Raw genomic sequence first — 27,435 nt, forward strand, 5'->3', positions numbered from 1 at the left:
CTAAAATTTGGCAAATGCTTGTACGAATGTTTCACATGTAATGCTATTGATTAAACTAATTTAATGTATTCCTCAAATCAAATTTAATTCAATAGTAACAATAAAACGTGGAACTCTGGAGGGAGGGAATGCTTACCTTCTCATAATGTGATTTTTTTTTTTACTGTACGTTGGCAACGCTGAGAAGGCAGCGTTTTGTTTTGTTCGTGGCGTGCTGAGTGCACCAGAAACGAAAAAGAGCTCGTGTTTTCGTAATGGCATTGGTAATGGCTGTACAGCGGAACTTCAGTAGGTTTTCCATTTCAATGGGAAACTTAAGGAGTTTATTTAACAGGGGCAGCAAGTATGTTCTATCATGTGTGTAGAATAGTACAGTGCAATGCAATTTTTGTTGGAATGTTTCTGTGCAATCATTCGTACACCTTGATATATATTTATTTTTCCCTCATTAGATCATAATGTGTAGAAATGTACATGATGTTGAACAGGTCAAACCATTTACAATTACATAAAAAATATATATATATATCGAAGATCAATGATACCTTATGCATTTACGTAAGCGGTATACAGTATAAGATCCAAACGTTAAAACTATTACAGTATGATGAACATGATACATGTTCTACAAGTAACAACACACTATTATAATGTTTTTATCATTTGTAGTAATTACATATGTTAAAATACATAAAAATACGGTATCAGTTCGTTATATCGGAGACACTTTAAAATCGGATAGTTTGTGTTTCGTATGGTTCGTACTTACCAATTGGGTATTGCGGATCATATTTGAAGGTGCCATTAAGGTTTTCACACGATCAGAAACACTTTCTGGTCTCACTGCAGAACATGGGCTGCTTTTTTCCTCTAAATAGACTAACAAAATTTATATCCCCTGAAAGTACGTACCTTCTACTTCCATTTTCCGGTGTTCCTTTTACGATTACTATTATATTATTGCACGTAAAAAATGTTTTTCCTGCTACTAAAAGCAATGGTAAAAATTTACTATCCTTCGGACACCTCTAATTTTTTCGTTTCGTCAATTTTTGACATTCGTACTTATGTTGTTTTGATGAAATTAATTGCAATTTTTCACATTACCAGTACGTCTTTCTGATAGGCCTTTTCGCTTGCCTGAGATGAACTAACCTAACCACGTGCCAATGGTTCGTGGGGCTAGCGCAATTATTTCCAATTTCTAGATCCTGATACTAACACGACACCAAATTTTAACTATGTTTCCTAACCTAACAGAACTAACCTATCCACGTGCCAATGGTTCGTGGGGCTAGCTATTCTCCGTCGGAGAATTAATTTTCAACAAACAACATGAATTTCAGCTATGAAACATTCCCACATTACACAAAACACCTTCCCGATGTTCGACAATACTACAGGAACTTACTACGGTAAGTAGTTTCTTCTGTAAAAATAAATAAATGTGTCCGAAGGATTGCATTTCTCCATTTGTTCGTGTCCATATTGTTTACGCACAGTTTCTTTCAGTATTTCTTCGAGGAATGCCTACAAGGTTAGGTTATGCCTGTTAGGTTAGGTTTCATTAGCATAAATACAATGACTAATTATTATTTAGGCTAAGTGAACTAAACCTAGCTACCTAACAACATAGGCATTTTTTGCTTTCACTAGGTTTGTGCAGGAATATGCCTTTTCCTTCATTGTACGATTTCAATACCGCTCAACCTGGACACGTTTTTCTGCTTTTTTTTAAAGATTTTTTTTTCCCGCACCTTAAAACTTACTTTTCCCAATTACTAACTACAAAACGTTACCAAAAAATTATGAACTGCGTTCCTCCTAAGCAGCCCATATTCTGCAGTCTTACCTCGTATAACCATCCACGAATAACCCCAAAAACCATTCCCGGATAGCCCTACGGACCATTCACAGAAGGTTAGGTTAGGCAAACATAGTTAAAAAATGGCGTAGCTACGTTTTCGCTTAAATTGAAGCAACGGGAATTGATTTCCGGCTGAAATAGATTGAAAGATGAAAGAAAATACCTCGAAGAACTTTGACAGTGCTACAGAAACTGATTTCCGTAAGTAGTTTCTCCTGTACATTTGATGAAAAGTGTCTCCGATATAATGAACTGTTACCAAAAATACTACACACATACATAAGCAAGGTTTCATCAATATTTGATCAAACCCTACAGTGCCAGTTCTATTGACATGGTTAACAAATGTACACCCTTGAAAATTTTAACTTGCTAAAAGATTTTGACAGATTTCAGTGTTTAAATTGGTAAATATGCGATAATGCCCGGACACCTTTCACTCATTTATTTCCTTAATTTTACCACTGGTACTTACCTACTTTGCCTTGCGGAACATTCTTGAAGGTGAAGTTATGCCTTTTTCCATAAAATACTGTCAACTTTTCATATTACGATTGATTATTTGTCTTACTTGTTCCGCTTCTGTAATAGACAATATGCCGTGCACTCGTAATGGATCATCACGCGTCATGACGTGCCAGCTTGTGTTTTGTCGATTTTCAGTGCGCAAGCAGTGTTTCAAACCTTCATGATGGAAAATTACGTACTATTTCGATTTTTTTTATCATGTTTACCTCCACAAACCATGCACGTTAGCCCCAAAAACCATTGATGTTAGCCCCAAAATCCATCCATGGGTAGCCCTACAAACCATTTACACAAGGTTAGGTTAGGCCTGTTAGGTTATGTTCCATTAGCACTCATTTCACCCCTAAATTCATCGAAAAAAGAAAGCGCGACAAACATAGTTAAAAATAGAAAAAAGAAGGCACGTTTGGAAACACTGCAGAGATCGCGTGACTTTCAACGCTCTCGCCATCTGCATGCACACAATGGAAACAACGGCATAATGTGGCAGGCAATGCCAATTTCTTATGTAAAAAGTGATTAATTCTTGTTCGGCAGCATTAAACTACAAAGTTTTTACTTTCCGTGAAAGAAAATACCTCCAAGAACGTCCAGAATGCTAAAGAAACTCATTTCAGTAAGTACTTTGTCCTGTAAATTTGAAGAAATCCGTCCGGGCTATATTGCATATTTACCTTTAAATTTTATTTCAAAACGGGGAAAGCACAAATAACCAAGATATTTAGCCCTGAAGTGTAACCAACATTTGCCGAATTCCGTCTATTCTGGAACATTTTCACAAGTTTTTTTTAATGAAATAGCTATCTACATATGTATGCACACCAAGAAATCCATAAAAAACATGCCTGTGGTAGAACAGCTGCAGGCTGAACCTCGCCCTTAGAGAATGATTGAATTGAATAGTGCTAAATTTAATGTTCCTAAAATTCCAACTCTAACAACTTTTTTACTTTCACCACCATCTCTCACTGATCTTCCATGCCAAAATCTCCCAGAAGCACTATAACACAGCTAGAAACAGCTCTCCTATATCTCACGTGTGTTCTGTTGTGAGCCAAACCGTGTCAGCAAGGTAAAGCCATAATATACAGAAGTCATTAACCCTATCAACAGTGGTGCAGTGGTAGCGTCGTTGCCTTGTAATCAAGGGGTCCTGGGTTCGTTACCCGATGGAGGCACATAGTGGTTCGGATCCCACTTTAAACTGTAGGTCCAGTCCTGATTAGCCTTACTGTGCACAAAGTGGACTTAAAACACCAAATCAAACCAAACCTATCAACAGTGGAGCAGAAAGCTCTGCCAATGTTTTTTTTCACAACCCCTCGTGCACACACTGTTGTCTTCAGCTCTGGCATAAAAGCAACAGTTATGCAGTTATATTTATTTTATCAAAGCAGAATATGTGAATTATACCTTTATATTCATGAAAACCATAATAAAATACCCCCCTGTTATATAATTATATGTTGCTGACGTACCAATCGCAATCAAGCATTGTAATATTTATTGTTACGTAGACAACTCACAATATCATCCGGGGTGTAAGGGGTACCTTCCACATAGGTGCCCAAAAGTCAACCTCACTTCCACATAGTGCACCCTGGACTTAAGACTAACGAGGCTCTGGCGACTGGCACTATGGCCAGTATGTGTTGTCCTGTTTTTTGTCTTTGTGTGTGCTGAGTGCCAGTTTACAGCCTCAGCTTTTAACAGAAGTCAGAAGATTTTAAGATTTTTAGTTATGCAACGTTAGAGTTGTTATATGTAATGGTAAGGGGCTGGCCCCCGTATAGTGTGACGGGAGCAAACTAGCCTAAGTGCGATGCTCCCTAAATTTTAAATCCAAATTCTTTCTTTCACAATATCATCCTCACCAACAAATAAATTAAACAAAGATGAGAATCAAAAATAAAGATTTACATGCCATTAACAGATGGTTCATTGCAAATGGCCACACATTTAACCCCCAAAAATCAGTTTATACGATACTGGGATCTCTCAGCTCTCTGCAACAAATAAAGAATTGTGCAATTAATGTCACAATTAGAAATTAAACATAACATATGCTCCCACAATTTAAAAAATTAGGCTTAAATTTCTATCAACATAGATTCTGGTCTGCTCGTTGGAGTGCAGCATTCACTGTGCATACACGAACAAACTGAGGCGACACAGTGCACAGTATTGAGAAAACAGTACAGTCCGAGAGACACGTGCATCTTGCCATGTCTCTTCGGTGTGAATTCTTCCTAATATTTTCTCATACACCTTTGCTGAATGGCAACTTGGTGTTATTCCTCTGTAGTTTTTACATTCCTTTCTGTCACCCTTCTTGGATATGGGAACTATTAGTCCCTTTGCCACACTGTTTTCATCACTCTGTACAGCCGCCGCACACCAATCACTCCTGCTCCTAGTATCATTTCCACTGACACTTAATCTATTCCAGGTGCTCTACCTCTCTTCAGGGCTTCTTCCACATCTTTCCATGTGAGATTCACTTTTCCTTCACTTGTTCATTTCCTTTTTTTACATTCTGTCAGCAATTTCTCAAAGTGATTTCTCCACATTCTCCTTATTTCTTCATCCTCTTCTACAACGTTTCCCCTTTCCCCACAACCCTGCCATTGCACTTTTAATATATTAATCCTTAGATTCAAGAGAATGTACTTTTCGGAAACTTGAAACTTGTTATATAATCTTAAAGGTTTATGACACATATTTTTATTATCGATTTACACGAGAAACTCTTACCTTCGTTGAAAGTAACATTTGAATAGCCATCCCATCACGCTACAATGTAAAGCTTAGGGCAACCAGATGACGAACAAAATTCTTTAGGAGACACAACGGGGGTGGAGCCTCCACCGGAAAAGCTTGACAATGAACAGCCCCATTGCCATGTGTAAATCCTAAGATATCCTAACCTAACAACGAATGCATTTGACTCTGACACAAGAACACAAAGGGTGGGGCTTGAGCAGCAAACAACATCATGAGGTCACAAATCATAGCACATAAATTGTGAATTTCTCGCGTATAATGCATCTCCGTGAGAAAAAAAAAAAAAACAAATGCTCATATGAAGCACAATCTTCACAACCCACTCAAAAATTTTCAAATTTCTCAATGATGTGCACTGTAATACCTTATCCTGGGTTAGGTGGTAGAGCAGCCCTAGGCTGAACCTCATTTAGCAGAAGATGAAAGGACTAGTTTATTTTGTTCTAATTGTGCAGTCAGTCAAGGACTACAATAGTGAAGATAATATAGTCTGTAGAAATCACTTGGTTATACTTTGTTTTTCCAGGATTCCAATAAGTAGTAGCCAGAAAATCACAGCTCCTAAACAATCTCTGGAAGAAAAACTGGGGTTGCCAAAAAGGCCTAAGAAACCATTGACGCCATACTTAAGGTTTTTGAGTCAAGTCCGCCCAAGCTTGGTCCAACAAAATCCTAATGCAAAGTTTACAGGTAAGGTTATGGCAACATTTAAATACCTACTGTTTTCAAAGCAATGCTAAATTATTATTATTATTATTTTAAGAAAAGTTCCTTAATTTTACTGTCACTGAGACTTACTTTTTTCTTAAATATTGTTATTTAAGTGGTAACTTCCAATTTGTGATGTTTGATGACTTTTGGACTAAGGACAGTTTTTCTGGCACATGATGTTCTTGTGAGGTGTAAGGGGTGACCTTCCACTTAGTACACCCAATTGTGAACCCCACTTCCACGTAGTACATTCTGGCACTATGGCCAGTATAATTCTGTGTGTGGCCCTGTGTTTTATCCTTATGTATGCTTAGTGCCCCTTTACAGCCTCAGCTTTTAACCGAAGTCAGAATATTTTAGTTACACGACATTACAGATACGTTATTTTAGTTCTGGTAAGGGCTGGACCCCGTTTATTGTGAATGGTGGAAAATAGCTGAAAAAGTGCTGACGCACCCAAAATTACGAAATTCAAATGATGTTCTTGTAATTCAATGTGTATAATAATTATTTGTTTGTAGCAGTATATATTTTTAAAATGAGATACAGTGTGCTATGTCTTCAATTGACAAGCCAATCAAATATTGTAGGTGTTATGTCTTCTCCAACCACCCTTGAGGGTGGGAAGGGGTGAACTTTCCTTCTTTCCTTGCATGGAGGGGGTGCTTTCCCTCCCCTTTATTTCTTTCTCCTCTCTCTCTCTCTGGTGCGAAAGCCCGACCCTGTGGCCGAGTGGTTAGCACATCACGCTGCGATGCCAAGGGTCCCGGGTTCGAATCCCGGTCGGGCTTGGTTGTTTGTGAATGTCCATTCATCAATTTCATTATTTCATCACTCATCCCCATCTTCGCAAATTAGCCAAGAGGCACAAAATGCGAAGTAAAATAAACTAAATCAATCAATCACTGGTGCGAAGGGGGGGGGGTGTGATGCTCTCTCTCTCTCAATTCCACCCCCACCCCTAGGGTTGCCTTATCCCCCCTCTCTCCCCCTCCCTCCCTCAGAGAGAGAGAGAGAGAGAGGTCAAGTGGTGGGCAGTGGCGGGGATGAGTGGGTGGAGCGACCCTCACCAACCTCATTCAAATATGCCCGGTCACGGAAGGGGAGGCAAAGAAGAGGGCACATCTCTCTCTCTCTCTCTCTTTTTTTAGGAGAGAGAGAAAGAGAGAAGAAGAAAGGCGAAAACAAACCTCCTCTCTTTTTCTTTCTCTTCAGTGGGTGGGGTCTCTCTCTCCCTCTTGGGAGAGAGAGATAGAGAGAGGTGAAGGAGGAGTATGGGGAAGACCACAGACCACTAACCTTGAAAGAGAGAAGGGGGGATGGGAGGATTGCCCCCTCCATCGCACTCTCTTTCTTCTTCACACTCCCTCGCCCCCCATACTCCCCCCTTAAGGAATGGGGCTATTTTTTTTTTAAAGACTTGGCTCACACCATGTAAGGTTTATTATGTGGGGGTACCAGTAATTTTCCCACCGATGCCATTGATTTTGAGTCATTGGAACCAAGGCCAAGAGCAAAATTTGACCTTTTCAAAGGTTCGTTCACCCTTTCTTGTGGCAGATTGGAAGAAGTTCCGTGAAATGCTTGACAAGCCCCCACCCTCCTGGGAAGCAGATGATTCACAAGATCAAAGGCACATAACTACTTTGTAAAGGCTGTGTGGAAATAATATAAATCATTCATTTCCAATTCCTACTCCAAAACTCGTGAGGTAAGAAAGATGGACATTTTTAAAACCAGCATTAGTACCATGCTGGGCTCCTTTCGGGCCAGATGAATGCAGAGTTCTTGGCAAGATGGATGAAGGTCACTGTGGAATTTGTTTTATCTACAGGGAGGGAGGGTTGTGGATTCAACAATTTCTTCTTGTACTCTTCCCTTCTGTGTAAGTCTCTTATGTGCTGCCAATAACGCAGCAACTTGTTTTTATTGCAAAGGACAGAGAATGCTTGACAGCACAGTATAAAGAGACATTCTTTTAATAACTGTATTTGCATATTTTACATCACTTTTCTCCCTCTCCAGGTTAATCCAAATGACAAGAATCAGGCACGTATCCAGGAATCCAGGGGGGGGGGGGGGGGGCTGAACACTATTTTTTAAAGGGGTATTACAATTGTATGTTTAAGGTCAGTGGTGGCAATTGGGTTCTAAAATGTGGGGGGAGGACAAGGAAAGTTTACTTCCTCTTGGTAGACAAGACTTAGTGTGTAGAGGCCATAGTGTTATAGTGTGGAGGCAAAAGAATGGAGAGCAACTATCTCCTAAATCGTCGACACTGTTTAAGGCTGTCATTTTAATCAGAACCTGAAATCGGAACATTTTCTACCACTCAACTCCTCTGTTTCCATGCATTAACATTGTGTGCCGGAACCATCTCAGTATGTGTGTTTGTCCATTTCTTCTCATCAGACATCAAAACATCTACATATGTACCAGAAGTGTTTTTACGAAGGTGCTACACATGTACGGGATGCACAATCCACTCGACAACATGAGATTAAAAATGTTTGCTGGGAACTGGATGCAGACAGTTCTCGAATATTTCTCTCTCATTCGAGCCTGAACACCACTAATGTGTCTTGTCCTCCCATGTTTGCAGCTCTTATAAAAGCCGAAACCCACCAAATTGTTCATATTCAGGCCTAAGCACTCGCAGGTGTTCAAAATTGTTGAGTGTGTGTCGAACCCAGTAGCCTAAATGAAAATATTTTTTTATGCCATGAAATTCTCGGACTGCATACACAAAATTTGGTCCTGGCACAACTAAATCATCACTCAAAACTTTGATTTTCAGATGATCTGTGCAGCTTATTTCTTTTTTAATAAATCGCTCCAATGCCTGGCCCGATACTGCCGAAATATTCACTTTAGAGAGAGAGACCTTCAATCTCTTAGTCTTTCTACTTGTAGCACTACACTGAGGCTCCGGAAGTTCTGCTGTCATCAATGTCTTTAGCTTTGGGACCGAACTGGAACTAGTAGTAGATTTCGTTACTTTACGGTATTTGGTCCTTTTCATTTTCGAATCACTAGATCTTTTAAAGCAACCAACAGAGACTGACTGATCACTAATCGACTGTATGAATTGTCACAGTTACCTCTGAAGTCTCAACCTATTCTGTTGTACAGATCAATCGGAAAATTGAAGCCGCGTATTAATATCCTCATTATATTCTAGAACGTTCCGCAGATAAAACTATTCGTAAATATTGCCAGTAGTTTGATTCCTTCTCTTATTCAAGAACGTTCCCTCTCGCGCTTTCCAGAGATTAAAACATTACAATGAATGCAAATCGCCCTACTGTGGCGCTACATTTGTTGTGCAGCTTCCAAATGCTGACAAGTCTCTACATGGTGTTCAAGTTCGCTACGACAACACCGAAAGCGTAAGAAAAGTTTAAGTGCAATATTATCAACAACAGGGTTGTAGAACATTCTCTGTCTTGGCTTGATAAGTATTTCTCTCCTTAAATTATTGTCACATTATTCAAGAAGACAAAAACCTAATTTTATCTAGTGTAAACTGAAAAAATCCTGGTGGGGGGGGGAGTATGAATCACCCGATTCCCACCTTGGATACATGCCATTAACAATAACAGGGTTATAGAACATTCTTCGTCTTGTCTCTATAATTATTTATCTCCTTAAATTATAGTCGTCTTGTCTCTATAATTATTTATCTCCTTAAATTATAGTCACATTATTCAAGAAGTCAAAAACCTAATTTTATCTGTGTAAACTGAAAAATTTCCTGGCGGAGTGGGTCTTGAGCCACCTGATCCCTACCTTGGATACGCGCTATTAACAATAACAGGCTTATAGAACATTCTCCGTCTTGCCTAGATAATTATCTCTCTCAAGTCATCATCACATTATTCAAGAAGCCAAAAACTTAATTTTATCTAGCATAAACTGAAAATTTTCTGAAGGAAGGGGCCTTGAGCCCCCTGATTCCCACCTTGCAATAACAGTTGCAGTCAGTTCAAAGTGGTATCGGGTCAGCCCTTTTTATTGTCCTATATTTCATGAAGTTCATGTGACTTCTTCAGGGATAAATGAAACATAAAAGCTCTTACATCCTGGAAACTGCAGTGTTAAAAGTAGTACAATCTACTACTCTAAAATAAACTGATGAGTCAAGGGGGGGAGGGACAATTTCCCCTAGGTCCTTCTCTCAGGCAGCTGGGAGCACTGTTGCCAACTTAGCTCTTTTGTGGCCAGATCTAGCTCTTTTGTGCACTCGTTTGGCTCTGAACTGTGGCACCTCTCCCATTGTGATGATGCCATCACTAGCCTCGGCCCACATAGACCAACTTTTGCCATGCGTATACATTTTGCACGTGACGTGATATTATGTTGGCTCCATTGCCCCACCCCCTCTTACCTCCCCAGCTACTTTTATAAAGCACCTTGGTTGAGGTGAAGATGACAATATTGTTATCCCTTAATTCCTTATTTTCGATTCACACAACCATCGGTGGTTTATTGAGATGGGTGATGCCGTCAGATCTAAATGGTTAAAACTAAGAATAGATTGCCATTACTTTAAAGTTACTGGTAATAGCATCACCCCCCACCCCTTGACAACTAAAAATTATCATGGGAGGTACTTTATCCAGCCTTCGTAAATCTAGCTCCTTGAAAGTCAACTTTACCTCAATTTAAGGTGAAATTTAGCTCTTTTATGTGCATCAGGTTTGGCAACACTGACACGATGACCGTAGGAGGCAAGGAGAAATGCATTATGCTTATGGAGGAATTATTTTATTTGTTTTCTTGGGGATATCAAACTTCTGATGGCGGAAAAAAAAAAACATGAGCGGGTAGAGGATCCATTGAAGATGATATTTGCGCTAGAAAGAGTCGAAATTCCCATTTGTTTGAATTTGAAATTGTCTCTCCATAAGGAATACTGGGGATTCTGTAAATACTTATTCATCATACGTATTTTTCAAACACTGTATCTAGCTTAATAATCAACTTTAAAAACCGCTTCCACTTGCAACATGCGGAGAATTTCATACTCGCAAATTATGCGTGGATTTTCTTTAGTAGCAGTGCCCATTCCGATGATATTTAAATAATTGCATGCCTGCTGCGAAATTGTCACACCTCACCTTAAGGAAACTGAGATATAACTTCTCATGCAGCCAATTATTATTAAGGTCACTGAACTAAGTAAACAAATGAATAAAATATGTTAGCACAAACTTTGTCACTCCTAATGCAAAATATTATGCTTAATATTCAGTATGTAACGGAACAGAGAATTCAGCCCTATAACTAGTACTTATCTGAGTAACTTATTTTTCTGATTAAATAATCTTTTTGGAAGTCACAAAATCATTTTCTGAAGCACCAGGTACACATCAATACAGTTTTACATGTATAGAATTGAATTTGTTTTATCAACAAGTTTTTGAAGGAGAAAAAGAAGAAGAAGAATATATAAGGTTCATTTGGCAGATTCAGCCCATAAATGTCATCTCATTGCAACGAAGTTCTTCGGTTGATTTGATGGATTGATTGAATTAATTTTTTTGGGTGCGTCGGCACATATCGCCATTTTGCACCCTTCAATGTATGTGGGGAAATATCCCCTTATGTAAAATTCTTTCTTAAAATGTTAAAACAAGGGGTGTAAAAAGCTCACTGAGAAAAGTTAAAAGTGCAAGATTGTAAAGGGACCATCGTAATGTGACTCAAGTCAAATGTTTCATCCAGTCTGTGGCCACCCATAAGAGCCTCATGTTAAATTAAAAATAACTCTTCGCGTCATGTCAGATCTGATGTGAGGCTGGTGTAAGTGAACAATTTTGTGTCATGGGTGGGACAGACACACTGCCTCTTTGTTTAATAAGAAATTCATTTTAAGTCTTGTTAATTTTCAAATTATGAAACATAAATTATTTGAGACAAAGAAAGAAAGAAATTGACCTTGATTATTGTAGTGGAGTTGAAGGGGAAATGAAATAGTTAAAGGAGAAATTATTGTCTTTTGTTGTCAGAGGTGGGACACAATACAAGACTAAAGTAAATCAAAAAGTTCAAATAAATGAACAATATAAAATACCTTCTAACTTTATTGTGTAAAGTACTTGAATTTTTATCCAAATGACAAGTTTAGATTGTTGGAGTATAAGGGGTAACTCTTCCACATAGTACACCCAATTGTCAACCCTACTTCCACGTAGTACACCCTGAACTACATTTTGCAGACTAACAAGGCTCTGGCTACGGCCAGTGTAATCCTCGTAGGGCTGTGTGTGTGTGTGTTTTGTCCGGTTACAGTTTCATACATCAGACACATTTCAATTTTACACAAGAAACTACTTACGGAAATGAGTTTCTCCAAGATTTTGTTTGTCAAGGTATTTCCTTTCATCGTGGAATATATTTGACCGGGAAATCATGTATTTTTCAAGAGAAATATCTCACCGACTCAAAATTGCCATTGCTTTCATTCGCTTGCCCTACGACAACCAGTTGCTGCGTACGTTTGATGACGTAAGCCCCTGTCAGTGTTTCAACCCCCCCTTTTTTTTTACTATGCTTGCCTAACGTAACCAAACCTAACCTAACCTTATCTTATCGGAAATGGTTCGTGGGGCTGCTCGTGAATGGTTTGTGGGGCTATCCATCAGCTACCCGTGCCTAATGTATAATTTCCACCGGTGACGAACACGATAGTAGATATTTTTCGGTGCAGAAGGTTGAAACACTGCATACTCACAACTTGAGTCAAGATGTGCCCGCCATATTGTGTGTTTCGGAAGCGAAGAAAGGAATAACGAAAAAGCTCTTAGGATGTGGAAAAATGCATTTGTTTTCATGTAAAAAGCATAATGGCACCTTGAACTATGTTCCACAATACACAATTGGTAAGTACGAACCATGCGAAACACAAAATATCCGATTTTAATGTGTGTCCGATCTATGAAACTGGTACCGTTTTGTCCTTATGTGTGCAGAGTGCCCCTTTGCGGCCTCAGCTTTTGCGCCAAGTAAGAATATTTTGGCTCTTGGCATTACAGGTATAGTGATATTTTAGTTCTGGTAAAGGGCTCATATCCAAAGTTTAAAAAAACCAGATTTTTGAATCACGAAATAGATAAAAGTTATGGCTGGCATTTAATTTAATTTCAAGATTTGAGATTCAAGCACACTTTGACATGGAATAAGGATTTTTACAAATTATGTTATTTACAACACATGGTATTATGGTGTATCTGATATGTTTTTTTACTATATTTTATGATTCCAGACATTGTTCGTCTAGGGGCGCAACACTGGGAGAGGCTAGACGAAAAGTCGAAACAGGATCTCAACGTTCAGTACAAGAAGGAAATTCAGGGCTACACATCTCACTTGAAGGAGTATGAGGACAACTTAACTGCTGAACAGAAAGAACTGATAAGTAAAGCAAAAGAACAAATCAAAGTTGCTAAAGAGAAGAGAATTACGAAACAAGTAATTTCCATTAACTTCCTTCCATACAAATTGATGACATTAATGAAAATGTTCAATATTTGTTTGTAAATTTATACCAATTCTTTGTAGCTGATCAGTGGTGATTGATTCATGTTGAGTTGTTGGACATGAATCCACTGATGTTCTGTCTCCATCTTCAGGGTAGTGTACTTGTATGTAACTAGTCAACTAGTCATTAGTAGGGCTAGAATTTTCATAGCATATTTTTTTTTGGTGAGGGTAATGTGTTCCCCTAAATATATAGAAAGTCATATTATGAAGAAAGTAATTAAATTAAAGTGCTTTTTAAGGGCATATTTCGGCATATTTGACCATTTCTATGCCATAGCGTATCGCAACGCTCAAACTGCGATGGGATCGAACCATGAACCTTGTATTGGTTAATGTAGTTATTCTTCATTCATCTTTCAGATGGCTATCACTCGCTTGGCCTAAATGTGATAAATGCAAGAGGTTACATTTAAAGGAATGGCGATAGAAATTAACTTAAGTTAAATTTAGGTTTTGTACTCTCCATGACTGAACCGATATGGATTGGTTAAGGAAAGGATATTACTTGCCTTGCAAATAGATGAAGATTATTCCCACACTTGTCCTCTCAAATGTCACTTGTCTGACCTCCATGTCAGACATCAATCTCATCACACACCATTGTCCAATAATCGTTTTCCACTTCGCTTCTCTCTCACAATCTGTCCTTACTCTGTCTCGTATTCTCGCCAACTGATCTCACTCCCTGTCAATTCCAACACTCCAAGCCTCCTCGTCTCCCAAGTCAATAACCTCAAGTTTGCCTCATTGCTTATTCCGCATTCCTATCTCTGTTCCTTACTATGCTAAGAATGATATAAGACTTGTCATTTCTATCCAGTACCTTGGGTACGATACGATAGAGCATATTTTGATACATTTTTGGTCATATTCAGCATATTTTTGCTTTTTCAAGAAATATACAACCATTTTCAAAGTGGATTCATACTTACTCCCACGTTCATTCAAGTTGTTGATTTTTCTTCAAATTATATGTCCCCATTTATTTCCTATAAAATCTTGAAAACCAGGCTCCTTTTCTGATGGAATGAAATCAGAAAATGGACTTTGGCCCAAAATAAATGAGCAAATATTTGCTTATTGTTGAATATTATTATTGATATTATTGGTAAGCTTTCGTACATCAAAGCAAATTTTGGATTTCTTCCTGTTGCTATAGCTGCCTTGGAACAATCAGTATTACCAATAGTGGGCCAGATAGAAGTTGTGAATAAAACTGTAAATAGCTTACAAGTTGCTTGTGGTGAAGTGGGACAAGTGTCATCGAAATTGAGGAAAGTTTTGGAGAAGAGGAAAAAAAAGAGGTATCATACATTGTGCTCTATTGTAAAAATTTTATTGGGAGAAAAATTTTCTCGTGTGTCAGCCGAAGTAGAAAGAATCTTTTCCAGTACCCGGCTTTGCTGGCTGACAATAGGCAATCAGTTTTATTTGAAAATTTACAGAAAGTATTCATTATAGATTGCAACTCAGGGCTAAAAATACAGTATGTGAAAATATCTCAGCATAAGTTAAATATTGATGTTTGAAACACTTCGGCTGTAAGGGCATATTTTTAAAATTTTAGGTCATAAGAGCATTTTTATTTTCCATATTTTGATGATTGTTAAGTCATCAAAATCCTAGCCCTAGTCATTAGTAAGTAGTCCCTGAACACACGGTGTATTTGAGGCAAGTGTCGATATGATATATCAGTGGCCGAGGCTCCACCTTGTCTAGTGTTTTGAAGTGTAGAATGCCAGGGAGGATTATCATTGCGGTGGTCCAGGTTCCACCATGTCAGGGGAGTTGAAATGGCAGTAATCAACCTGAAAATTTATGTTAACCTTTAGGTGGTGGACAGTTGATATTTCGACCGTGCTGGGATTTCCATTGAGGATGGACGGTCGATATTTCGACCAGCACCACATGGCAGCAGTTAATGTGCCATTTCTTCAAAACTACACATTTTATTTCAGTAGGTAGATATGGCATACTTGAATTACAAAACATTATATCTATGTTTACTATTATTAACAACCGCCGTTTGAAAAATACATTTGTTTTCCTTTTCTGATTAAGGGATAAATTAAAGGTAAAGGGCTGTAACTCCTCAACCACTGCATTAAAAATAATAATAATAATTAAATAATCAGTAAAGAGCAACACTTTAAGCAACGTGCAAAAATTAAGGGTTCAGGGGAGATGTGGGGGCAAAGGCCCAAAGTTCATAAATTATGCTTTTTTTTAAAAAAAAAAAAAATAGGCACAAAGCGTGCTCTTTTGTCATGCTTCTATTTAAATTTGTTCCATCCAGCATCCAAAGGGCTGACGCTATAAGTAAAATTCCAGATATTGTTCCATAAGCTGGCAACACTGCTGCTCTTATAAATTGTTATTATTTTGTAGGTGAGACGTATCAAAACTTAACATGGTTGTAGGAATGTACAACTGCTACATACTATATTTTTTATTATTCATTTCGGTCTATTAGGGGGACCACAGGGGCATGCGCATGGCCAATTTTTTTGAAAAATTTCAATTTTCTTTTTACTTTAACACTGATTATTAGGAGGCAGTGTATAAGTTTTATTTCCACTAAAAGCCTTGTCTGTAAGAAAGACAACAAAACAGATTTCATCTCACTAGGACAATTAGTTCTCGAGATATGGTTTTGAGGCAAGTTTGAAAACTGCCACATGCTTGAAAATGTCCCATCTTCAAAGAGTTTACCCTCACACAAGGCTCCATCTGCTAAAGATTAAACCTTCTTCAGTGCCGTTTTCGTGCAACTGTCTGTCCTTGAATGGTTGTGGGCATACACTATACAGTTCTCCCAGTGCATGTGCTACACTGGCCAAAGCAGTGTGGTTGTCGTCACCGTAAACTGACAATGGAAAGGAAAGGGATGTCTCTGCAGAGTGACATCTCCAACCCTGCTTTGGCCAGTCAGCATACAAACGAAGAACATTGTAGCACAAGCACTGGGAGAACTGGACGCCTACAACCATCCAGGAACCAACAGTTACTCGTAAGCGGCACTGAAGGAGGTTTAACATAAATTCATAAAGCAGGTTCATATTCTCAATTGCTAATTTTTACATGAGGCTTCATGTATTAACTACAGATGGGGGACAAAATAATAGGAACATCTGTGAAAAAGTATGACACATTTCACACCGGCAGTACAGCAGCACCACCTGGCACTGAAGTCTGGCCCCTAGTGGCCGTGAAGGGGAAGGTATTAGTCTGTCAACAGCAGTCATTGGTGGTCCATTCGTCTATCGTACGCTCTCAAGAGATGCTGCAATGTCAGACCTGACAGAGTTCCAAAGAGGCATGATTGTTGGAGCTCGTTCAGCTGGAGCTACGGTGACGGAAACTGCAACCTTGTGGGGTGTGCAAGGAGCACAGTATCAGCCGTTATGACAGCATGCACAATACAAGGTAAGATGGCATCTTCAAAGCACAACAGTGGATGAAAGGCAAAGGTTGCTGCTCAGGATAGGAGGGTGTTGAAGCACACAGTGGCCCGAAAGCAATCAATCGTTATCCGAGATAACATCTGAAATGAACCAGCATCTCCAGGACCCCATTTCAACCAAAACTGTCAAAAGGGAACTCCATGCTGCAAACATTCATGGCAGAGTGGCAATTCGTAAGCCATTGGTGATTGGTGCAGAGCTCACAGAAGTTGGTCCCCACAGCAGTGGCAACAAGTCATCTGGTCTGAAGAATCAACATTCACGTTATTTCAGACCACCGGGCACGTTTGTGTGGAGAGCACCTCGAGATGCTTTTCATCCTGACTGCCTCTTGCCGAATGTGAAGCATGGAGGTGGGTCCATTATGGTATGGGGTGCGATATCTTGGCACAGTGTGGGACCACTTGTTTTTCTGCATGGGGAGGTCAACGCCTATCAATCGGAGCATTCTGGGGGATCATGTCCATCCTTTTGTCCAGACTTTATTTCCTGGGGAGCGGCCGCTTTTTCAAGACTATAACACTCCTATCCACACTGCTGGGTCTGTCCAAACATGATTTGAAGAACATGATGATGAAGTAGGACATCTTGAATGGCCCCCACAGTTTCCCGACTTGAACATTATAGAACATTTGTGGGGATATTTGGAGTCCAAACTGCACGCTCGAAGTCCGCCTCCAGCCACACTTTCGGAATTAGAGACTGCTCTGGAGGAAGAATGGCACCATATTCCATTAAACATTGTGCATGACCTCTATGCATCCATCCCACGTCGCATACAAAGTGTACTTCGGTCACAGGGTGGTCCAACCCCATATTAATAAAGATTTTCTCTAATTTCACAGGTGTTCGTATTATTTTGTCCACCATCTGTACTTTATTGAATTTGCAGTGAATATGTTATAGCTCAGCTTGGTCTTTGGCTGTCACCAGCGAAACTTCTCCTTTCGAAAAAGCGTTAAGATATTTCAAATTGAGCGGAATTACATCTGCCTAGAATTTCTTCTAAATCGTCCACATAAATCTTCATGTGGTTTACTCTTGCTGTTTCTAGTTATTCCCATCAGTTTCATGGCTACGTAAGCCTATTAAGCTGTTTCTAGTTATTCCCATCAGTTTCATGGCTACGTAAGCCTATTAAACTATTGCAAATACAGTAGAACCTGAGTTATACGTTTGTCAATGTGAAGAAAAATTATACATATAACTGAGAATTACTTACAAATTTAGATACCATTATTAAAAAAAACTGTAATTGTCTCTATTTTGAGTAACAATATATACATAATATAGGTTATTTCTGTCATAAAGTGGTAAAGTAATGAATCCAAAAGTTTGATTCTTAAGTTTTATGTGGAATAACATCCACTTCCCATATAAATTTTACTTTCTGGTGAAGCGTGTAACTTTTCCTCATTCTGTTCTCCATGGCCAACCAGCAGCAACTATAAACGTTCACTGAAGAAACTGCTGTTCTGTTATTATTATGGAACATGGCAAACTTCAACTATCAGCATCTTTTTAACATGTGTACTGAACGGCTGCGGCAAATCTTTCTCCTCGGATTTCATGCCGTGCCTCCTCTCGTTGCTTCTCTGTGACACTGCCATGCCACACTCGTCTTTCTCGCACCTCAATCGCCACCATGCTTGCCTATCCTGTTTCATTTTGAAACTCTCCTTGTGCTTTCGTAACGAAAAGAAATGTATACTACTGTGACATTGTTGTACGAGGGTCATCCAGAAAAAAGGAACGTTTTGGTGTAAAACACAAACGACAAATGATGTGTGCAAAAAATTTATGGTACAGAAACTTTACTCTACCTTTCCACATATTCGCTATATCCATTCAAGCACTTATTACAGAATGATACCAACTTGTTGATACTGTCATTATACTCGGTTGCTGCCAATGTATTCAACCACCCCGTTTGTTTTGTATGGCACAACAGATCCTTTGAAGCAATTGACAGTAGGCTTCAGTATTTATTGTTGTTCCCCGTGGCAGAAAATCAATGAATAAGTCTCCTTTCCTGTCCCAGAATGCAATTGCCAGAACCTTTCGCATGTGGAGTGTTTGTTTGGCCTTTTTTGGCTTGGAAGGTGATCCAGTATGATGCCACTCTATCGACTGGTGCTTGGTTTCGGGTGTTGAATAGACGACCCTGTCGCAACCGAGAAATATTTGGAAAGCACTGTGTCATGGTTGAAAAACTCACGGTTGAATATATTGGTGGTAACCAAGTACAATGACGATATATACCATGCTCTAATAAGTGCTTGAATGGGTAAGGTGAATATGTAGAAGCGTAGAGTAAGGAATGTAGTTTCTGTACCATAAATTTTTTGCACACATAATTTGTCTTTTTTGTTTTACCAAAACATTCCTTTTTTTCTGGATGACCTTGGTTTTGTACAAATCAACTATATTTTTTGAAAATGAGTATGTTTAACACCAAATTACATACAAGTAAGGTTTAATTAACACATTTTAAAATTATAGTTTGACGGGGACCTACAGTAATTTACATATCAAACAGAATTACACAGAACTGAGAAGTATAAAGCAGTCTCAACTGTATATATAAAGCAGTCAAACCACGTGAAAATTCACATGAATGCTCCATAAGAAATTCTAAGCAAATGTAATATTTCAGAACTAGGGATATCATAGTGGTTTTTGAAAGGAGAGGAAATTTTGAAAATTGTTTTGCTTACATCTGCCGAAGGTCCAACGGAGCCCTATTTCCATAGAGTGTAAGATGTTCTTTTGCTCAATACTATGTCGTTGTTTTAGAGGTACTTCAGTATTCTTTTTTTTTTTTAAACTATTCTATTTAGGTTTTATTATTATTATTATTGAAAGCAAAAAATCACTTTTATTGTTTTAAATACCAGGGTGGCTACACACCGGGAATTATGCATGAATATTATTGGCTCCGGGAATTATGCATAAATTCTACTTGAATTTTTCTCCATAGGAGTGAAAAATTGCAACTTTTATTAATCAAAATTCCATTGAATTTATGCATATCTGTAAAAGCCTTGAGGCAAGTTTTTCAGTTTAATTTTTTTGTCGAGGAAGGAAAAGAAAAGAAAGTTGTGTGGAAAATAAAACTGAATTCTCTCAACCCTCTTACTTTGTTAGTGTCCTTTGCAGAATAATCTATCTGACAGATGGAAGATTATTGCAAGATATCTTGAAATTGATAGGTGAATTTGAGTTTGAAATTCTTTTACAATTAACAATTTGTCATAGTTTAATATATCCCGTAACATTTGTGACTTGTGTTTGTAGATGTATTTCGAGTCAGAGTATGTGAAATGGCAAATGTAAAGTCCACACTTTAAATTAAATTTTTCAAATGTATATACCATTTTACTGGATTGAATTAGAATTTTTGGATAAATTGGAATCGCACAGACTCTTCATATTGTTAATATATTTGTATGTGTGTGTCTGTGTCTGTGTGGATGGTGAGAGGAGGTAATGCGTAAGGCTGAAAAAGAAAACATGTGCTTGTACCCTTGAATTTTTTGGAAAGTCGCCTTGAAAACCGGGAATCATACTTGAATTTTATCAAGGTCTTAGAGTAGCCACCCTGAATACCCAACGAGTTCAATTCTGTTGAAACCATCAACAGGTCCCTGCTGTGGAAAGTGATTTTGCTTAGGAACTTAAATGTTGTACACCAACTCTTTTAAATTGTGAGCAGATTCTCAGGATATCGGCCAGGTACATTCTGGATAAGTGTATGAGCTTTTCAGAGATAACATCACCATTAGCTCTGGAAAGCCCAGAAGCCTATAGAATTAACCTGGTTGATATCCAGAGAATCTCTTCATTCTTCATAGGAAAGCTTCAGGGCATATTCCTGTAGTTCCCCATTTCTTGCAGTTGTAAGAGCCCACCCCCATTTGACTTAAACGGATTATTGTTTTTTTTGTTTTTTTTTCCAGAAACAAAAAGATTTGGGAAAACCCAAAAGGCCTGTTACTCCATTTGCTGCTTTCGTGAAATTGAAAGCACCACACAGAGGTACCCAGTCCTTCAAGGTAAGAAGTGTTTTTCATATTTAAAACTTCATAGATCAACACTTTTATCTATGGTGTAACCATACATACACATTGCATTAGCTTAAAATCAATGCAAAATATTTGAGTAGTGGTAGGACAATCTGAAGATAATTTGATTCAGCGTAAAACTTTATAATTTATATTTTTTAGAATATTTAATTGTGGTGGTTGTTCAGTTCGATGTCCAATGGGAACATACATTTTGTTGTTGAGATACACATAAATGCAGGTTCACTCATAATTAACTTCTTTGTGCACATGATGTCTATTTAAAATAAACACAACTTCTTCACATATCTGATTTTTTTTTAAAAAAAAAAAAGAGTTGAAATTTTCACCACCAAATGGAAATGTGACACTTAAATCTGGTGCACAGTGAAGAACATCCTATTGTTGAATCATTGATTATGTTGTCTTATGCTTTGAAAGGGTTAAAAAAAAATAAAAGTTTTGCATGGCCAACTTCTGGTTGCTATTATAGCATCACATTTCCACCTGGTGGTAAAAATTTGAACTTTTTTTATCAGCATTTGCTTTCCATAGCCTCTATACCAAGTTTCACAAGCCTCCAGCTTGTTTAACTACTGTGAGTGTGTTTTTTTGTAATGTTAACTAGCATTTGTAAATGTGTGTCTGCATAAAGTGGCTCAGGGGCTCACCCAGCCTCAAATCATTGGGTACCTAGGGAGTAAAGTCAGCTGGAATGTGCTGCTGATCACATCACCTCCAAAATGGCACAGATTGAGGCGCATCCCCTAAATGTGCCTTTATGGCATGTGGTGCTATATGCACGGGGAACTATCCTTTACCTATGACTGTTGCTGCCTGTAACACTGAGGTTTTGAAATGCCTCTTTTTGTTTTTGCAGGAGTGGCAGATGGAAGTGACACAGGAGTGGAAAGATAAACCGGATGCAGAAAAGTTGAAGTACACGGAATCCTACAAAAAAGCATCAGAGGTCTACAAGAAAGAACTTAAGAATTGGGAAGAAAAGATGATCAGGTTGGGTAATTTTGATGTGGTACGTGCTCAAACATTGCTTGAACCAACAAAAAGTAAAAAACTAGGGAGCACCGAGAATAATAAAAAGCAGGCGGACGTGTAGTTTCAACAAGTGAAAAATCTCGTTAGTGCGTGTGAGTTTATAATTTTGTGAGAGAGAAGAGTCCTAAGTTAGAAAATGTAATGATGCAGTTTTTTTTTAACATCTGCATGTTTGTAACTGTCTGGTGCAATTGTCAAGATGTGAATGAAAGAAGTGCTACCTGAATGCAGCTCATGTCCGTGAGCTGAAGAAATATAACATAATTTTGTATTATACATTGCTGTGTGGGAGACAAACTGAGAACATAAGTCGGACGAATTTGAAGTGAAAAGTTTAAAAATGCAAACAAGTGAGCTCCATAAATACAAGGTGATGCAGAAGTCAGGTTACATAGGAAAACAAGTACATACAGATGATAGATACGCGTATGAAATGGTTGCACTTGCAGCACATGTTCAATATGCACACCATCTTCTTGAATGCATGCTTCAATAGTCCCATCTACTTCGGTGCACCTTTTGACACTAGGTGTAGTGCAGGTCTATCCCGGTGTCATTCTACCAAAGTACACGAATAGCAGTATTAAAGTTCAGAAGATTCAACAAATGCCTGTCTGCTGCTTTAAAACATCCATTTGATTAGTTAGCATGCACCATGTGACCATACACCACACACTACACTGCTGTGCAATGTAGTGCCAGACTACAAATACTCTACTTGACACCAAATCAACGAAGTAGGCGAGTCGGTGTTGCACAGTGTAGCCAACTAGATGCACGGATGCAGAGTAAAAATAAAAAGTGCAGCGAATTAGACGGGGCTAATTTGACGCTTCCAGTTGCATAAGATGTCTGGTAGTGAGGCGGAGGCTGTTTTGGGAAATTACACCTGTAATCCTTCTTTGAGTTAGTCCAGGCATTTAATTTTCGTAGCATGGTCTTTGTGTCCAAGTGAAAATCCAGGGGCATTAGGTCTGGTGACACTGGTTGCCTATGTAACTTGACTTTTGCCTCACCCTGTATACTTTGTGAACCTGACATTTGGTTGAATGGAAAGGTGAAAATATAGTGAGAAGATTATATTTTGCAATCATGCGCAGCACATGTTTTATAGAGTTGAACTTGCTTTTTGCAGGTATATCCTAAAATCAAATATGTATGATCAGTCCATACAATTCAAATACTTGGAAGTAGTATACATGTTTTCTTCTACCAGGAATATACAGTTTTGTACACTGTATATTTTAGCATATTTGTTGTTGTCACACACACTTCTGGGTTGTGGTGATACCATCGACTTTCAGTAGAATCGTCACAATGCAGAAGTGTCCGTTACTGTAACATTGAAAAATACTGGTAAATTGGGTAACAAAAAAGTATTACTATTCGATAGGAAGCAACAGCTAAGCTACATTTTATGGATTAAATTTACATTTGTGAGATAAGTTACCTTTCTTCAACAAGTCCTGAAAATAACTTCTTGAAATATAGACCTTGTGTAAGGATTGTATAGTGCATGACTGAAACCACACAATCCAATGTTTTGTATATAATTTAATAAAAAAAATCCTTATTACAGTTGAATCATGTTTTAAATATTTTCCATGTACATATTAACTTTGACATTATTAGGATAAAATAATACATCAGCAATAGCACTAGAATTACATTATAGGATTTTTGCATGAAACTGTCGCCAGTGAAGAAAAATATGTCTGGTTCACATAAAGTGGAACATTTTTTTAAGGTTTAGACAGTTGAGGTATTTACAACTTTATCTAAACAGGAGTATACCAGATCCATTTTTCATCACTGGTTGAATAATGTGTGTTGTCCTGGATACTGCTTAAAGCCACCCCCTCCTCAAAAGGTGCTTCGTTTTCTTCCTCAGATGAGGAAAAACCATAAATTCGTGCCATTTTTGTGGTGCACTGTGAGAAATTAACTTCCAGCATTGGCAAATGGACATGGTGTTCTCGCATTCCGTGATGACTATGGAATAGATTTCTAATTCCATACTTTTTTTTTCCTCAACATCCTAGACCTATGCAATTTAGAGACTGGAATTCTATAGGACCTAAAATAACCTACCCCAACACACTCTAAATGTGTCTTCATGGCACAGTGCTGTATCATGGGAAACTTTACCAATGCGTAAATGAACTAAAATGCCTAAAAGCCACATTTTTACCTAAAGCTTTTTAAACCTTTTGCGTAAGTTTAACAATAGCTTTCATTAAGAATGGTCCTTAATTTCCACCACAAAAGTTTGAGACCCTTGAATGAATGTGAGTGGCAAAAGAAGCAATGCAACAGCAAGTGGTGTCGGTGTCTGTGCAAATTTCCGCCATCTTCCAGCCTGCATCACGAAATTTGAAAATTGTGGAGTGAACTGACTGGATGAGGCATTCTCCATTGATGAACGCTGTACTTCCAATGCGATTATAGGGGACCTCAAGTGAACCAAACAAAGATGCAGGCTGTTTTGGGATGGACTTGTAGCTACAAACTCATTCATTTGTTAAAGTAAGGCCGGCGTTATTCACAGCCTCCAACAGTGTACGAGTGCGGGAAGATTCCAAGAATACCACCTGATTGGTTGCTGTGACAAGTAGGAAAGGCAATTCCGCAAGTGACCAATCACCTCATTTATTTCCCCATTGACAGTCTAGATCAGGGGCACCGCAAAAATATTTTCTCTGAAATGATGCTTGTTACGAGGGTCACTATTTATATTTTGAGCCTAACAATGAAAAAACAGGAATTTGGCATTGAAAACTGCTTTATTGTTTTTCGAAGTATTCTCCTTTATGGTCAATACACTTTTGCATTCTTTCGAAGCATTTGTCAAAGCAGTTTTTCCAATCTTCTTGAGACACCTCCATAATATGGTTTTTGAAAGCATCAACGGCGTCTTCCGCCGACGAAAATCGTTGTCCACGCAATTTATTCTTGACATTAGGGAACAAGAAGTCATTGGGTGCCAAATCAGGACTGTATGGCAGATGACCCATCAATTCGATTTTTTGACTGTTCATAAAGTTGGTTGTTAGACTAGATGTGTGACAGCTGGCATTGTCTTGATGAAGAATGATCCGACGACGTTTGTTTGTTTTCCGTATTTGACCAAAGACCTCTGGCAAACAAATTGTTGTGTACCATTCAGAGTTGACCGTTCTACGTTCCTCTAAAGGCACAGTTGCCACATGACCAGTTTTCCCGAAAAAACAGGCGACCGTTTGTTTCGATGTGCTTCAAGCGCGAACAACTTTTGTTGGATTGGGTTCATCTTGAAACACCCACACATTCGACTGCTGTTTACGTTCTGGCTCATATGCATTTATCCATGATTCGTTACCTGTTACAATCTTATATACGTCTTTTGAAGTACCACGATTGTATTTATTGAGCATTTGTTTGCACCAATTGACGCAAGCGTCTTTTTGTTTTTGTAAAATTGTGTGGGATCCAACGAGAACATACCTTTCTCACAGCTAAATGATCATGTAATATTTTATATATGCTGGTGGAACTAATGCCTATGGTTGCCTCAATCTCACAGTATGTCACATGACGATCTTGCAGTATTAGGTTTTGCACCGCATCAATGTTTTCTTGAACAACAACTGATTTTGGACGACCTTCGCGAATCTCGTCGGTGAGCGAATGGCGGCCACGATTAAATTCGTTATACCAGCGTTTCACAGTGGCAAAGGATGGGGCTTCATCGCCAAATGTGGAAGTAAGTTGATCGATGCACTCTTGTCTTGATAATACACGTCGAAAATCGTAAAAAATCATCGCACGAAAATGTTCACAAGTTAATTCCATTTTATTGTTGTCGCGCAATCTCCAAGGCAACATAAACAACACAAATGAAGCTATTGACAAAACATTTGAAGTACGTTATGGTCAATAATGACAAAACATTTGAAGTACGTTATGGTCAATAATGCCAGACGATTCCGTGCAAACGTCAAATCGCCCCTAACTTCAATCAAGTGTTGCCAAGGCTCGAAATATAAATAGTGACCCTCGTATGAGATATGATTGTTCCAAATATGTGCTTATTAGTACTTTTTACACATACAATGTTTCTTAATTTGAAATATGTATTTATTTTTTTAAACTTACGGCAAGCAATCTAACCACACTGAGCGTTGCAAGTGTTAGATAGGCCTACATTCTGACTTGGGCACTGCGTAAAAATCTTGAAATACTAAGCACCGTGGAACGAACGAGTTTGGGAACCCCTGGTCTAGGTGAAGAGAGGATTTGACCCGGAAATAAAAATGCCCTAATATGGAGATTGTTCATCATTGAGTGAAGACCATTGTAAACCTACCTGCGGTTTGAGTTTTTGTGAGCCCACTTTATGCACAGATAGGCTAAAATGGGACTGGACCTACAGTGTATAAAGTGCGATCCGAACCAATAAGTGCCTTCATCAAGTATCGAGCCCACAACCTCTTCATTACAAGGTGGTGGTATCACCACTATGCCTGAGTGGCCCGAATCTGCCATGGGAATCAGCAGCAGTTGTATTCATGAAGTTTGCACCAACAACTTCCTGCGGCGTGGAGAGGTTCTCCATCAGTGGCATATACTGGGCTCTTTCATATCACAATGTTCAAATAAAGAAAAAATGCTGGGAAGGTGGGGGGGGGGTGCTTTTTCGCTAAATTTTTGGGATTTTGAAGTGATGTCTGGGTTTGGAACGTGCTGTGCCACGGGAGATCAGCATCCATGACATCATAGCTACAACTCTACCATTTTCATTAATGCTATGCACATGTGGACATTTTGATCATATCCTGGATATTTCATCTGCATCAAGCCAAAACTTTTTTTTCCTTTTTGGTCTTTCACAGTCTTCGATAATCTGCTATCAAGTAGAATCAAATCCCACACACCTTGTTTCAGTTCGGTAATTCAATGAAACCTAGATAGGATTTACTTGTCAGTTTTATGCCATTTCATTCATATTCTATGAAGCTCAAATACGGCAACATCTGACCCCGTGAAAAACATACTTCAATGTCCGTTTTTCTATTTACATATGACACATTTGTCTTCTAGAACAATGGTTCTAAACCTTTTAAAACTTGATGCTCAGATCCCAAAATACATTTTTAATATTTTTAACCTCATGCATTATTAATTAATATGCACAATTGAAATTTAATACTAATAAATAAATTATGGCATAATCAAAGAGTAACAGTTCGATTTTGTATAGACGTATTGACCAATATAAAATTAGTTTTAAATACTTCTCTCAACCACTGGATCTTAATGAAATCTTGTAGTTTTCTTAGGCGAACGCGAACATCATTAATTTTGAAAGTGTTGATTTTCTATAACATTTTGCATTTTGAGCACTGAAAAATTCCAATTAATACTAATTGGGAAATCT

The 27,435-nt window shown here is 38.4% G+C and overlaps 1 protein-coding gene across 1 annotated transcript; it reads left to right on the forward strand.

The window, feature by feature from the left end:
- The first annotated feature begins 207 nt into the window (after positions 1–207).
- Positions 208–22,714, forward strand: LOC146003308 (transcription factor A, mitochondrial-like). The gene is made up of 5 exons (XM_083141565.1): positions 208–343; positions 5,706–5,869; positions 13,158–13,363; positions 20,859–20,954; positions 21,844–22,714. Exons 1-5 carry the CDS (start codon positions 255–257, stop codon positions 22,078–22,080), a joined length of 792 nt encoding a protein of 263 aa, XP_082997691.1. The 5' UTR covers positions 208–254; the 3' UTR covers positions 22,081–22,714.
- The last annotated feature ends 4,721 nt before the right edge of the window (positions 22,715–27,435 follow it).

This window comes from Lepisma saccharinum, chromosome 20 (assembly GCF_977018435.1).
Source record: "Lepisma saccharinum chromosome 20, izLepSacc3.1, whole genome shotgun sequence".
Classification (NCBI taxonomy): domain Eukaryota; kingdom Metazoa; phylum Arthropoda; class Insecta; order Zygentoma; family Lepismatidae; genus Lepisma; species Lepisma saccharinum.

Bases quoted from the DNA above. Each gene is read 5' to 3' on its own strand.
- LOC146003308 (XM_083141565.1), top strand. From the start codon at position 255: ATGGCATTGGTAATGGCTGTACAGCGGAACTTCAGTAGGTTTTCCATT. The intron at 13,364-20,858 runs GTAATTTCCATT...TTTTTTTTCCAG, and splicing joins AGAAGAGAATTACGAAACAA to AAACAAAAAGATTTGGGAAA. The intron at 20,955-21,843 runs GTAAGAAGTGTT...TTGTTTTTGCAG, and splicing joins GAGGTACCCAGTCCTTCAAG to GAGTGGCAGATGGAAGTGAC.